This window comes from Lepisma saccharinum, chromosome 4, assembly GCF_977018435.1.
Source record: "Lepisma saccharinum chromosome 4, izLepSacc3.1, whole genome shotgun sequence".
Taxonomy (NCBI): domain Eukaryota; kingdom Metazoa; phylum Arthropoda; class Insecta; order Zygentoma; family Lepismatidae; genus Lepisma; species Lepisma saccharinum.
In genome coordinates, this window is record NC_139232.1 from 58,274,640 (window position 1) to 58,290,673 (window position 16,034).

Consider the following 16,034-nt stretch of genomic DNA (forward strand, 5'->3'; position numbering starts at 1 on the left):
TGTTTTTCCACATGCCTTGCAGAGAAGAATAGCACTGTCTGTTGAAAATTTGTCTTTGCCAAATTCTCACACATAGCCATGTAAGTGAGTTACATTAAATGGCATGCTAAATTTCAGCATGACGACAACACACAATCCTTTCCCTTCAAAGTGCAGGGCCAAACCAAGGATGGATTCGTGAAAATTGAAACCAGACATTTATGCTCCATCATTGTTTTTGTCAACAAGGTGTTGGCAATGAAGCTGGACATTATGAGCAAGGACATATTTGGGGGGTTTGGACCCTCCCCTGGAGACTTACTAAGTAGTAAAATTAAATAATGGAAGTATACTTGCTGTTTAATCAAGGGTTATTTATTTTCCGCCGAATGTATTGGAAGGCAAGGATTAATTTGGTGTCATACATTTTTGAATGAGAGTACAATAGTACATTTATGCAAGATTTATTACTACTTCTAATAGTTTGCATAAAATATTACAATTGGATGTAACATTCTCTTTTGATATTCAATAAATATTCAAATCTTTGTCTATTTGACATTAATTTCCTTGTCAGTGTGTTTTTTTTTACAAATTTAGCGGGCCTTAACTATACATAAGCTAGATAATGAATGTGAGTTGTTATATCACTATCGTTTTACTGGTTTTTTACCTATTCTTGTAATAAAAGTTGATATTAATTAACTTAATACAATTATTTTAATGTAACATTATTATTATTATGAGACACTTGGTTCCAACCCCCCCCCCAATATATTTCTAGATAAGTGCCTGATTATGAGGTAATTCTGCAGGTTATTAGCTGTCAATCATGTACTTTCATAGAAATATTAACCCAAAAGCAATATCCTAACTGGGCATGAATCACTCTCCTTTCACACTTTTCTCCTTCAGAAGTATTGAAAGATGAACAAGTCTGATATTACTTGGATAAGACAAAAATTATTCACATAATAAATGGTAATAATTAACATTTTTGAACGAAAATTAAGTTGTGGAAATTTTTTAAAAACATTCTAAAATTCCATTGAAAATGGCAAAACAGGTAAAATGAAATGGCTTCTAAAACAGCAACAAACATGAAAGTGTACATCAGGCAATATTTTATAAAAGCATCAGGAAAACTAAAGCTTTTCACCAAAACTTCTGGACTCTTGGTCTGTACTTATAACATAACAGTGTTCGTGTTTATTTTGCTAACGGTCATATATGGATATGATGCATAAAAATGTTGAATTCTGTATATTGCTACATCATTATCCAGAGCAAATTACATTACATTAACATTCTCTGAATAAAAAGGAGAAAAATTTAGACAAAAGTAAACACACATAAAACTCATCACTACAGTATTTCATTTGTTATGTTTTCTTGATTCTTTCTAGAAATGGTCAGGCATATTAATGAATAAAATGATTGACATTTTTTCAATTAATTTTTAACACTAATTTTACACTTATACTCTGCTGATATTGGCTAAAATTTCCTGTCAGTATATCTGTAATGTTTATATCAGCCATCTAGAAAATCTGGAACTAAAATCACCACCTTCCTATAGTGGGACCATAGGCAAAAAATATCCTGTGCATCGTACTCCCAAGTTGAGGGGAGAAGTATAGTGGAGTCTTCCTTATGGTCGAGTTGAACAGATAGAGGGGAGGATGCACAAAGGCTTTTGGCTGAAGGTTTTTTTGTTTGTGGTCACTCTATATAATATTTGTACACCATAGTCAGCTGGGAGTATAGTTTGTTCTCAGATTACTTGAACTAGATAATTCTGAGATCGACTGTTGTACATACACCTGGTTCACGTACATGTAGACAGACAGCTTCTGTTACTGTCCAGCCATAGTATATGAAAGTAGCTTCAGAGTACAAATCTATACATAATAGAAGTAAGCTGCAATATACATGATACAGAGCTGCAGGTTTCATACAGTATTTCGTTAATATGCTTCCGTTTGTTGGGTATATTATTTGTGATGGCTGTTGCAACTTGTAATGTCTCCTCTTAAAGTGTTTTGCTGGCAACGTTACCAGGTGTTCTGTTTCAACAACAGACCTTGTTCCTATATCCATTCCACTTGCAACCATCACCATTATTTTGCCACTTGCATAAATAGTCTTTGCTAACACAGATGAACTTCATGGAGAAACTACATGTAAAATTAGCAATAGTGCCACTCATGTAAAAAATTCACCATTTTGTGTGTTTGTGTGTGTTCCTGTCCGGTAGGTTATTTTCCAGGTCACAATTTTCACAGATGTTTTGTTTCCCTACAGCTTTTACCATGTTGCATATGTTAACAATACAGTTGAAATAAATTTTACAGACTTGGAAGTTTCCTCTTTGATGTTGCTTCTTGTTAAACATGTGCTAGTGTTGCAAGGAAAACATATTCTACCAAAAGTGACATACTACCAACCACATTATGTGTTGTAAAGCATAGCGAGGAACACATCCAGTAACCCAATCGGAAGGAAACCAACAATACAAGAACCGCGAAAACACAAATATGTAACATCCCAATGGAAGTGATGGAAGCAGAGGAAGAAGGGAAAGAAATGAAACCTTTCTTCAAGCGTGTTTGAGGTCAGAACTAGAAAACAAACCAAAGGTACCACAATTATGTGAACTGGGTTCTCTAAGTTTCTGTTTTCCCTGTTCCACTGAGGTAAACCTTCAACTGAACATACCGGTATTCATTTCCACCCGCTTCCTTCAAGTCTGCATCATCTTCATTTTCCACAATATTGGGTCCTTCATTTCATCATGCCAAAGCACTGTTACAATCCCCCTCTCTCACAGAAAAATAAGTTTACATTGGGTAAAATGTGTGTATTTCAGAATAAAAGCAAAAATCGAAATAAATGTATACGTTAAATTTTCAGAGTTTCCTTCCCTCCCATGCAGACATTTTGCATCCTTGGTTTCCTTTCCATTAAGTTACTGGACATATCCCTTGCTACATTCTACAACATTCTATCTGGTTGATAGTATGTCACTTTCACACATGGACTGCCACACTTGCAACACTGCCATTTGCAATTTCACAATGGTTAGCAATGTCACAGATGTGATCAAATGAAAGCATGAAAATGGCAAAATGAACTAGTTTCATTATGTGTAGTGCTCATTGCTGAAACAATGTACCATCAACAAACATGGTCCAAGACTAGTTTGTTTATGTGGCCTGCAGGTGCCATTTTGATGATACCCTGAATATATTTTGGAAAATAAAGATGCATAAAAAAAATGTATGACATAAGTTCCACTTTATAATAGCTTATAGCTTTTCCTGGTAATGTTTTATTGTTTGTCTCACATTTTCTGTGACTAGTACTTACTTTTGTTGTTGTTATTGTTGTAGATTCTGGTGATGTGTTACTAGCAAGTTGCGCCCAAGACAGCCTGATTCGTTTGTGGTGCATTTCTCAAAATGCCGTTCAGCAAACTAACACTTCGGATTCAGATGAGATCAAACTGGAGGAGCAGATCATTTCTGTAAATTGCTGTAACAAGACTTACCGTTTTTCTGTGATTCTTGAGTCTGTGCTTGCTGGCCATGAAAACTGGGTGTATGGAGTGCATTGGCATCCACCTGTTAAAACTGGTACGTCCTAACTGCCATATCATTGTTTCAAGCTTTGTACAGTTATATCAATGAATAAGTCTTTACAAATTGTCTGTGTAGCCACAGTCATCTTACAAGTAATGATATAAATAAGAAATTTTCGTTTCTTTAGTGGCTAAAGTTATTTTAATGTACTCAGTGTTTCAGTGTATATATACATGTTTAAAAAGACCTAAGAATACAATGAAATCTAATGCCAGTTACAATAGTTAAGGACAACAGTTTTATAACAATTAGAATTCAAGATACTCATCATTATCCCTCGCTGATTACTCTCAGTTTAGAATTTTGCATTTATTTGAGTTTAGAGATGCACAAAAGTAGGCTTTTTTTCTTCAATAAAAAGCCGGTTTTTTGGGGAAAGAAACAAATTTTTCCTTTTTACCAATTGCGGTTAACCTGTTTCACTTGTAGTGTCAGTTAAGGGTTTAGAGGTTCGTAATGTCATATTTTGGAACTAGGCTACATAATTTTACATGATGTGGCAGCCAGAAGACACATATTAGCGATGCACGTCAATTTGTCCTCATTTTGACATTTGAGACAGGTTTTGCCCCCTAAAACAGTTTTTTAGCCGAAACAAAAAAAACACGTATTTCTTCCTTTGGGCCACTCTATATACCTGCCAAGTTTCATGAAAATCGGAGGGGGACACAGGGGTCAAATGCCCACTTCAATTTGTCCACATTTTGACATTTGAGGAGGGGTCGCCCCCTAAAACCGTTTTTTACCTGAAACAAAAAAAAACATGTATTTCTTCCTTTGGGCCCTTTTATACACCTGCCAAGTTTCATGGAAACGGGAGGGGGAGACAGGGGTCAGATCCTCACTTCAATTTGTCCTCATCTTGACATTTGAGGTGGGTTTTTCCCCTGAAACAATTTTTTAGCTGAAACAAAAAACACGTATTTCTTCCTTTGGGCTCCTCTATACACCTGCCAAGTTTCATGGAAATCGGAGGGAGACACAGGGGTCAGATCCTCACTTCAATTTGTCCTCATCTTGACATTTGAGGTGGGTTTTGCCCCCTAATACAGTTTTTTAGCTAAAAACAAAAAAACACATATTTCTTCCTTTGGGCACCTCTATACACCTGCCAAGTTTCATGGAAATCGGAGGGGGACACAGGGGTCAGATCCTACTTCAATTTGTCCTCATCTCGACATTTGAGGTGGGTTTTGCCCCCTAATACAGTTTTTTAGCTAAAAACAAAAAAAGCACATTTCTTCCTTTGGGCCCCTCTATACACCTGCCAATTTTCATGGAAATCGGAGGGGGACACTTAGATAACCTCCCTTGTAATTGGAGAAAGAGTTACTAAGATGTAAAAAAAAAATTGTACGAAGTAAAGAAAAACATGTATAAAAGAAAGACACGGAGTCGCTTGCAAAAATTGTTGATGTTTGTCAATGTTCTCTGTGAGTATTTATGGAATTGGCAAATGTACTGTAAATGTTTATGCATTCTATGCATTACAGACGATTTATGTGGTTATTTATGGCATATTCATGTAAAGTAGGTTTTGTTCGAAATTACGAAGTGTACAAACAAATATATAGGTAGGTTAGTTTTTGTACGGTGAAAAATTTCAAATTTTTTCTTTCATCAGGACATTGCATGACATAGCCAGATGTCAGTCACACCTGACACTGCCCTCTGACAAGACTAATGTGGCTACACTTGTAAGCCAGAATACAAATAATTTATGCTAAATACAAATGTAAAGGATTTTTATACTAGATTTTTGATTTTATATATAATTCAAGAAAAAAAAACTTGTTACTGAGGGCACATTTGATAAGTGTGTTAAAAGATTTCAATTTTTTTTCCTTGTTTTGTTTTTACTTTATATGCATGTTCCTATGCCAAATTCAAACATTGAACATTATGTTTGTAAACTATTAGATTCTAGATACAAAATATACACAAAACTACTTTGTTATGTGGGTGTGTACATACTATGTAGATGTATTGAATAAGCCTACTGATATGTGAAGATTACACAAGGATAAAAACCGTTATTTTTGCAACAACTGCTTATGTCTAGCTATGAATTCCATGCCGAAAGTTGTACAAGGTGGTATCAAAAAGTTTCGAGACTAGCTCTGTTTACAAGAAAGTACTTTATTTGTCTACGTTTACACACGATCACCTTCAAAATGGTCACCTTGTACAGCAATACAGTGCTCCCAGCGTTTCTGCCACTGCTGGAGTGTGTCCTGGAAGTCGTCTTTTCGAAGCGTGTGAAGCATCTTCTCCGATTCGCACTGGATCTCCGCAATGGTGTCAAAACAGCGACCTTTGAGCTGGATCTTCAGTTTCGGGAAGATGGCGAAGTCCGCAGGAGCCAAATCTGGCAAGTAGGGTTGGTGCGGAAGTGCGATCATCTTGTTTTTGGTGAGAAAAACACGTGTGAGGAGAGCACGGTGACAGGGTGCATTGTCGTCGTGGATCAGCCAGTTTTTCGCGTGCCACAGATCCGGTCGCTTTCGCCGAATGTCCTCCCTCAAACCTGTCAGTAGAACTCGCTATTGATGGTCTGGCCCCTGGGGACAAATTCGTGATGCACAATGCCGCGAATTTCAAAAAAGACGATGAGCATGCACTTGGTCGAACTGCGTACCTGCCTTGCCTTTTTCGGTCATGAAGATGATGGGCTCTTCCACTGTGAAGACTGTTGCTTTGTCTCAGGGTCGTACCCGTACACCCAAGTTTCGTCATTAGTAATGATCCTCGACATGAAGGATGGGTCATCCACGGCACGCTGACTGAGTTCTTGTCAGACTTGGACGCTGTGTTCCTTCTGCTCCTGAGTCGGCAGCCTAGGGATGAACTTGGCAGAAACACGGCGCATGTTCAAATCACACGTGAGGATTGCCTCCACTGTTCCGTATGACACACCGACAATGGCAGCAATGTTGTGGATTGTTCTCAGACGATCCTCATGCACAAGTTGCTGAATGCTTTCGACATTTTCGGGTGTTGTGCTCGTTGAAGGCCATCCTGATCTCTCGTCGTCTTCCAGTGATGTTCTTCCACTCTTGAAGCATGCATGCCACTCAAAACACCTCGCAACGACTCATTGCAGAATCGCCGTACAATTGCCGAATCATGTCAAGCATCTCTGTGGTGGATTTGCCCAGTTTCACACAGAATTTCACGTTCGCTCGTTGTTCTAACTTGCTGTTCATGATGAAATCGCAGACGTGGTAATGCACTTGGTCAGAAGAGCACCAGCTGCACAGCTCACAATGTACACAGGACGATGTCTCTTGACACGCTGACTTATGAAGCTTGGTGCTTCCTGTGCCTGTGCGTGCAGCCTTGCACTGCCATCTGTTGGCATGTTACAGAACTCGTCTCGAAACTTTTTGATACCACCTTGTATTTTGAATTTAGATACGGGTGTCTTTTTACAGTAGAGACATAAATGAAATTTGTGAAACGTAAAATGCAGCCAAGTAATGTATTTTCATCGATTTGAAACACTTTGGGGGAAAAGAGCCGAAAAAAAAAAAAAGCCCAACCAAAACAGGCTCCATATTTTTTTCTACCACTTCCAACTCTATTTGAGTTACCACTTGAATATGTGGGAGTTATTTGCTTAACTTTTCAATTGATGACTTTTCATAGCTGTGATCATTTTTTTAAAAACATTCTTGTGTAGGAGCCACAGTGGTTCAGTTGGTAGGTTGTCTTAACTATGGTGCCTTGTGATGGTGTAGTGGTAACATCATTCCACTTTAAAATGTATGTCTCATCTCGATTGGCCTATTTGTGCATAAAATAGACTTAAACTCAATCAATCAGTCTTGATTGCCACACAGTAGACCCAGTGTGTGACCTCTGGTGGGAATTTTTCTGAACATGTCTCAGGATAAAGAAGCTCTGGAGGCCACCCATCTTCTAGTTAGTGATTCTGTAGGAATAAAGGTGACTAAGGCATGGTGCTCACCACATGTTCACTATGGCCTAAATTGAGAATGCATGTGGATCTAATTTCATGTGACAGAGGAGACCTTTTATCTTTTAAGAATCTAATTTTTTTCTGTATTTCAGCACTGCATTAATTTCTTCCTTTTTTGTTATGTTATAGAAAATGGAAGGCATCAGCCAATGGAACTCCTATCTTCTTCAATGGACAAGATGATGTTAATCTGGAAACCAGACCCTGATTCAGGTGTATGGTTGGAGACCGTGAGAGTTGGTGAAGTAGGAGGAAATACTCTTGGATTTCATGGGGCCAAGTTCAGTCCTGATGGTAAAAGTATTCTTGGCCATGGTTTTCAAGGAGCTTTCCATCTTTGGCAGTATGATGAGGTAAGAATGTGTGATGAAATGGAGTAAGCATTGTGCATGAAAGCAGTATATTTTGACAGCTGAGAGACAAAAGCAACACAGTGGAACCTCGATTTTACATTTTTTCAGCATTTTAAGTTTTTCAACTTGGTCCCCGAAAAACATTAAATCGAGATTCCACTGTAAATTTTACATTGGTCACTAGGTTATTTTATTTATGTATTGTGCTAAGCTTAGTGGAAAATTGTTTGTAATTGTAAAGGAGAGTGCAAAGTACTTCTCACACTTCAACAATTCTATTCATAAATGCCCACCATTATGTTTATCCTTGTCACCATCTTGTTTCGTAGATTTCATTGTCTATGCATATTACAATGTCTATACATAGATGTAGGCTACCTTTGAAGCACACTGGCTGCAGGTTGTATAAAAGTAAGTAAAAGCATAGGCTTTAGCTTTAGTCCAAGAGGGAAAGTGGAAAAGTCAAAGCCAAAACCGGATCACGAGTAGCTGGGTATGGAGTTTATTGCCTCAGAGGCAAATGCATCTCAGAAGTATTATTAACAACAAATAATTATTTTCCATTGCTGTTGTGTGACGTGACAGGGGGAAGTAAGTAGTAATTTTGCAAGCGATTGTTTTGTAAACAATTGCCATGAACTCTGTAGAGACCAGGGACCTGTAACGTAATGCAATTCATTGGTATTTGTCACCGTTCCACGTTATTTCCGTACCGGGTACCGCGTACCAGCCCAAGTGCTGTGGACCGTTCCAAGGAAAATACCAGAACCTCTTGGTAAGGCGAACGGTAACGCTTCTGCTATACCGTTCCGTTCGTACCCGAGAGTGCTTCGGGGACGACAGCTTTGGGTACACAGAGTGGAACATTAAAATACCCGTACCAGAAAGCATGTAACTTGTTCCTTATCTGAATGCCGGTTCCGTTACGGTACGTACCTCTCCTTAGAATCATACCGGTACAAATTCATGATGGGTATACCTGAAACTTTATGATCGGGTACAATTGTAACAAAACCTATTTTCAACAAATCAAATGGGTATTGAATTGATCAGAAAATATGTCACTTAACTCTTCATTTTAAAACTTTCATTGTTGAATTCTTGAAAAATCGATAAGAACTAATATTAATGGAGGTTGTAGGCAATAAAATATAAATTGTATATATAAAAATAAATATGGAATCGTGAAATTTGTTATTAATAATGTTACTTTTATATAACCAATACACGTAATATTAGGGTGCAAGGTGAACATATTAAAAAAAATCTTTTCAAGCAAGATATTGAAAGTTCGACATGATGATAGTTTATGTAATTAGAATATTACCAACTAATACATGTAGAAAAAAGGGAAAGTTAATGTACGCCATACTGAGAAACGTTACCATCGAAGTTACAGATCTTAAATTCGGGTTGACCTGGCATTGCCAATCAATATGATTTTGGTAAAACTGGAAATTAGACGCCATATTGAAAAATGTCACTTCTTAAGATAGAGAAGTGAAATTCGGTTTGGTGGTAGATCTTGCTAATTAGTGCATGTTAAATCAACATGATTGTGGAAAACCGAAAGTTGATGGATGCCATATTGAAAAATGTTACTTCTTAAGATAGAGAAGTGAAATTCGGTTTGACGGTAGCTCATGCTAATTAGAATATGGCAAATTGACATGATTGTGGAAAACCGGAAGTTGATGGACGCCATATTGAAAAATGCTATTTCTTAAGATATACGAGTGAAATTCGGTTTAATGGTAACTTATGGTAATTAGGGCATGGCAAATAAACATGATTGTGGAAAACCGGAATTTGGTGGACACCATATTGAAAAATGTTATTTCTTAAGACATAGGAGTGAAATTCGGTTTGATGGTAGATTATGAAAATTACAGCATGGCAAATCAACATGATTGTGGAAAACCGGAAATTTATGGACGCCATATTGAAAAACGTTACCTCTTAAGACAGAGGAGTGAAATTCGGCTTTATGGTAGCTTATGGGAATTAGACCATAACAAATCAACATGGTTTCGGAAAACCAGAAGTTGATGGACGCCATATTGGAAAATATTATTTCTTAATATAAGGGAGTGAAATTCGGCATGCTGGTAGCTTATGAGAATTAGAGCATGGCAAATCAACATGATTTTTGAAAACCGAAGGTTGATGGTCGCCATATTGAAAAACGTTGATTCCTATTATATAGGAGTGAGATTCGGTTTGATGGTAGCTTATGGGAATTAGAACATGACAAATAAACATGATTTTGGAGAACGGAAAGTTGATGGATGCCATATTGAAAAATGTTATTTCTTAAGGTAGAGGAGTGAAATTCGGGTTGATGGTAGTTTATGTAAATTAGAGCATGGCAAATAATATGACTCCAGAAAACCGGAAGTTGATGATCGCCATATTGAAAGACGTTATTCTTAAGATAGAGCAGTGAAATTTGGTTTGATGGTAGCTTATGGGAATTAGAGCATGACAAATGAACATGATTCTGGAAAACCTGAGTTTGATGGAATTCATATTTAATTTTTAATAAATAAAAACTAAATCAACACTCAAAAGTATTTCTTTTTCAACATGGTGTCTATCAACTTCCAGTTTTACAGGCAGCATATGCATTGTCCATGTTCGAATTAGCAATCGCAATAATCTAACCAAATTTCACTTCTTCATCTTAATAAAATGCATTTTTCATTATGCCATCCATCGACTTTCGGTTTTATAATATCGTATAAATTGACCATGTTCTAATTAACATAAGCAACCACCAAAGGAAAGAGGAATATTAAAGTAATTTTTTTCCGTTAACGTCCGGTTTTCCCTAATCATATTGAGTTCCAATGCAGTAATATCCATATCATAAAACCGAATTTCAGTCCTCTATCTGAAGAAATAACATTTTTAAATATGACATCCATCAACCTCAGGTTTTCCAGAATCATGTTGATTTGCCATGCTCTAATTCCTATAAGCTACCATCAAACCGAATTTCACTGCTGTATCTTAAGAATTGACGTCTTTTCAATATGGCGACCATCAACTCCCGGTTTTCAAGAATCATATTATTTGTCATGCTCTAAATCCCATAAGCTACCATCAAACCGAATTTCACTCCCTTATATTAAGGAATTACATTTTTTAATATGACGTCCATTAATTTCAGATTTTCCATAACCATGTTGATTTGTAATGCTCTATCTAAAGAAGTAACATTTTTCTATATGGCATCCATCAATTTCCGGTTTTCCAAAACCATATTGATTTGTTATGGTCTAATTCCCATAAGCTACCATCAAACCGAATTTCACTCCTCTATCTTAAGAAATAACATTTTTCAAAATGGCGTCCATCAACTTTCGGTTTTCCAGAATCATGTTGATTTGCCATGCTCTAATTCCCATAAGCTACCATAAAACCGAATATCACTGATGTATCTTAAGAATTAACGTCTTTCAATATAACAACCATCAACTTCTGGTTTTCCAGAATCATGTTTATTTGCCAAGTTCTAATTCCCATAAGATACCATCAAACCGAATTTCACTCGTATATCTTGAGAAATAACATTTTTCAATATGGCGTCCATGAACTTCAGGTTTTCCAGAATCACGTTGATTTGCCATGGTCTAATTCCCATAAGCTACCATCAAGCCGAATTTCACTCCTCTGTCTTAGAAAATAACATTTTTCAATATGTCGCCCACCAACTTCCGGTTTTCCGGAATCACGTTGATTTGCCATGCTCTAATTCCCATAAGCTACCTTCAAGCCGAATTTCACTTCTCTGTCTTAGAAAATAACATTTTTCAATATGGCGTCCACCAACTTCCAGTTTTCCGGAATCACGTTGATTTGCCATGCTCTAATTCCCATAAGCTACCATCAAACAGAATTTCACTTCTATATCTTAAAAGGTAAAATTTTTCAATATGGCATCCATCTTCCGGTTTTCCACAATCATGTTTATTTGCCATGCTTTAATTAGCATAAGCTACCGTTGAACCGAGTTTCACTTCTCTATCTTAAGAAGTAACATTTTTCAATGTGGCATCCATCAACTTCCAGTTTTCCACAATCATGTTGATTTGCCATGCTCTAATTAGCATAATCTACCGTCAAACTCAATTTCACTTCTCTACCTATTTTAAAAGTAATGGGGCCTACTGCACATGCCTCCTAGTAACAGGTTGCCTGAATGACGAATATCGATCTTCTGCGCAGGTCGTTGTAATTAGTATATTATACATGAGCTTGTTAAAACTAATTGTTTCTATTGTTAATAGTTTGCCAGAGTGACGGTCTTCGAAATTTTTGCATAGCTGATACCATTATTAACAAATTAATGAAATATAAACTAGATAGTATTTATTCATATTTTTCGGATAAATAATATCCAGAAAGATCATGAATTACTTTTTTCTAAAGTTCTTATAATAATTTTTAAACGAAGAAGTGTATATTTATCGGTATTCCATTTGCTGCTGTGGAATTTTGATTGACAGTAAACTGTTATGATACGTACTGTAAGTTCCTGTTACAAATGTTACCCGCTTCATCCATTTCTATCCACATACCGGTATTTTAATAACAAGTTCTGGTCATAGTGCTTCAGTACCAGTTACCAACTTGTGGTTCCATTTCGTACCCTATAGCCACCGTTCAGGTACAGTATGTACGGGTACGATCGTACCCGTTCCATCCGAGACCCGTTCCACTCAGTACCTGAAGCGAATGGGTCGTTGAGTAATGGTACGCCTAATTTACCCAGGTTGTAGGTAGGTCCAATCTGTCCGGTACTGTGTGGAACGCCAATGCCATTGTAACGCATATCAATAGTTCCATTTGTAACTTGACAGCGTTACAAGTTGGGTTACGTTACAGGTCCCTGGTAAAGACGTTGTTTGCTACGTTTATTGCATTGGGGTTAAGTGCAGCCATGCCTCCCTGGTGGCATAGTGGTAATGTCCTCACTGTGTCCCAGGTTCAATCCCATCCGTTTTAAGCTTTTTAACCAAACTTACTTTTCCCATGTTTTAACTTTTCTATTCTTGTCTTAATTCCTAAAGAAACCCCATGATGAGGTGAAAGCTTGAGTGAAATGTAAGTACATGCCAAAACTGGAGTTCCATCTACATAGTGAAATGATGACATATGGTGGACTGGCTTTATCTATTTTTATTGTTTGTTTAAAGATACACTCCTTTGAGTCATTCCATGCCAAATCAACACAGATATGTGCAATTTTTAACATGACCATCTCCGATTTTCATGAAATTTGGGGAGTTGAAACTATGCATAGAACTTAGTAACTATGAACATTTTTAGTCTCGTGCGTCTTGTAATTGTTAAATTATTCAAGGTCAAAGTTTGCAGAAATTGCCTTTTTTGAGCCCGCTTAGTTATACTAAATGTGCTGTAACTCCGCCCCTATTTCGCCTAGGAAGCTCAAATAAAGCTTATTGTACAGGGAATTGAACAAGCTTTCCAGTGATATATAACAAGCCTACATTTGGATAAAAATATAATATTGTCACGTGACCTTCTCATTTGACCTTGAATATCTCAAAACATGTCATCACCAAAAATCGTGAAAAAAATATATTTGGTCCCTCATACCATACTCTAAAACATACCAAAAAATCATTCTGGGACTGCAATGGGATCAGAAGATACAAAATAATATGTATAACTATGTGACTGATAAAAGCCCGATTACATGAACTATGAAGAGTCAAATGTCCCTTAACACCCCCTACAAAATGTGAAGGAGTTATCCTGGGTATAATTGGTCATAAAAGAAATAGGTTAGGCACAGGGAGATCCCTAGCCGTGTGTGTCAAGCGCAGATCCGGCATATTGTTGACCGCCATATTGAATACAACGCAAAAATTTCAAAGGAAAGGGGGTTATGTGATATATCAAAAGGCTAGAATTTCACGAGAAATGAAGTGACGAAGGTTTATCCAACATATATTTAACCAGCAAAAATTTATTACTGCATGCTTGTAACCATTTTCTCCTTTTCGAGGTGTTAAAAACAAAGCATTGGAATGCTCCTAACGTGTTAGGAACTCATCGAGATCACGCTGACATCTTGGGAGAGAAAGAAGTATACGCACCATTGCATATGATTTTAATCAGCTACATTCACCAAATAGTTGAATATTGAAGAATATTGGGAAAAGTATCTCAAACAATTACGTGACACTTCCTTTGGAATGAAAAATTCTTCAGTGACGAGGCAAATTTTTATGTTCACGGTGAAGTTAATAAAAATAATATACAATACCTGTGATTTGCTCAGTCGAATGGTTGTTGCTGGTAAGCTAATTATGTGGTATAATGTATGGCGAACGGAAATGGTTGGTCCATATTCAACAACGGAACCTTAAATGGTGAGGGCTTCTTGGATTTGTTAAGTGAACAGGTTTTTTCACCCGTGCTTACGGGATATGGCACTTTTCAAGAGTTTTGAAACAGGACAGAGTGTGACCGACCACACTATGTAGACATTTTCACAATTTCTTCATGGTAATTTTCTAGGTAGATTGATGGGCACACGGGGATCTATTAAAAGGCCTGCACATTCCCCAGATCTGACATCTTAGGAGGACTTTTACCTTCAGAAACTTTTGAAGAGAATGGTGCATGCACTAAAAGTCCCTGATATTGACCATCTGAGAGAAGGCATAGTTGCTGCTTGCGATGTTGTTGCACATGCTACATTACAAAATGTTATATGCGAGTGTGAGAGACGTCAACGAGTGTGCTCACGGGAACATTGACAACATTATAATGTGCATATATCGTAAGTGAAAGATATGTGTATAACTTTTTGCTGGCGTAAGATACGTTGGAAAATCCTTCGTCACTTCATTTCTCGTGAAATTCTAGCCTCATTTGATATATCACATCACCCCCTTTCCTTTGAAATTTTTGCGTTGAATTCAATATGGCGGTCAACAATATGCCGGACATGCGCTTGACACACACGGCTAGGGATCTCCCTGTGCCTAACCTATTTCTTTTATGACCAATTATACCCAGGATAACTCCTTCACATTTTGTAGGGGGTGTTAAGGGACATTTGACTCTTCATAGTTCATGTAATCGGGCTTTTATCAGTCACATAGTTATACATATTATTTTGTATCTTCTGATCCCATTGCAGTCCCAGAATGATTTTTTGATATGTTTTAGAGTATGGTATGAGGGACCACATATATTTTTTTCACGATTTTTGGTGATGACATGTTTTGAGATATTCAAGGTCAAATGAGAAGGTCACGTGACAATATTATATTTTTATCCAAATGTAGGCTTGTTATATATCACTGGAAAGCTTGTTCAATTCCCTGTACAATAAGCTTTATTTGAGCTTCCTAGGCAAAATAGGGGCGGAGTTACAGCAGATTTAGTATAGCTAAGTGGGCTCAAAAAGGGCAATTTATGCTAACTCTGACCTTGAATAATTTAACAATTTCAAGACGCACGAAACTAAAATTTTTTATACTTACTAAGTTCCATGCATAGTTTCAATTCCCCAAATTTCATGAAAATCGGAGATGGTCAGGTCAAAGGCTGTGTTGATTTCGCATGGAATGACTCCTTTGTCTTTTGCACGCAGGATACCAAACAGTGGGAATCTGGAGTAACAATTGGTGGTCACTTTGAGGAAGTAACTGATCTCCAGTGGGAACCAGGTGGTGACTACGTTTTAAGTGTGAGTGCAGACCAGACCACCAGACTTCATGGGCTTTGGGTCAGGCCTGATTCAAAAGTTAGTAGCTGCCTTATTTTTTCAACTTCCTATTTCCATTTCTCGCTGAAAAGTAAACATAATGCAAGGTTCTTGCATATACGTATACAGTAACAGTAATGCATAAGATTAATAGGAAGAAATCATTTTTACATAATCTAAATAAATAACTCAATATAATGCCACTAAGAATAACTGAATCTCCATGCAGAAGGCGAGTGCCCAGTGGATATCCACAAAGCAACTGTTCCCGTGTATGGAAACAATGAGTCGCCAACATGTAACAAAGTGGTGCCGTAAATATGCTGCAG

At 37.2% G+C, this 16,034-nt stretch overlaps 1 protein-coding gene across 1 annotated transcript in view; it reads left to right on the forward strand.

Annotated features, from left to right (window-relative positions):
- Elp2 (elongator complex protein 2) overlaps positions 1-16,034 on the forward strand; it is a 71,685-nt gene that overhangs the window by 26,807 nt on the left and 28,844 nt on the right. Inside the window, exons 6-8 of the mRNA XM_083120536.1 lie at positions 3,372-3,614; positions 7,732-7,955; positions 15,592-15,744. Of these exons, the coding sequence (XP_082976662.1) occupies positions 3,372-3,614; positions 7,732-7,955; positions 15,592-15,744 (620 nt within the window). The remainder of the gene's footprint in view (positions 1-3,371; positions 3,615-7,731; positions 7,956-15,591; positions 15,745-16,034) is intronic.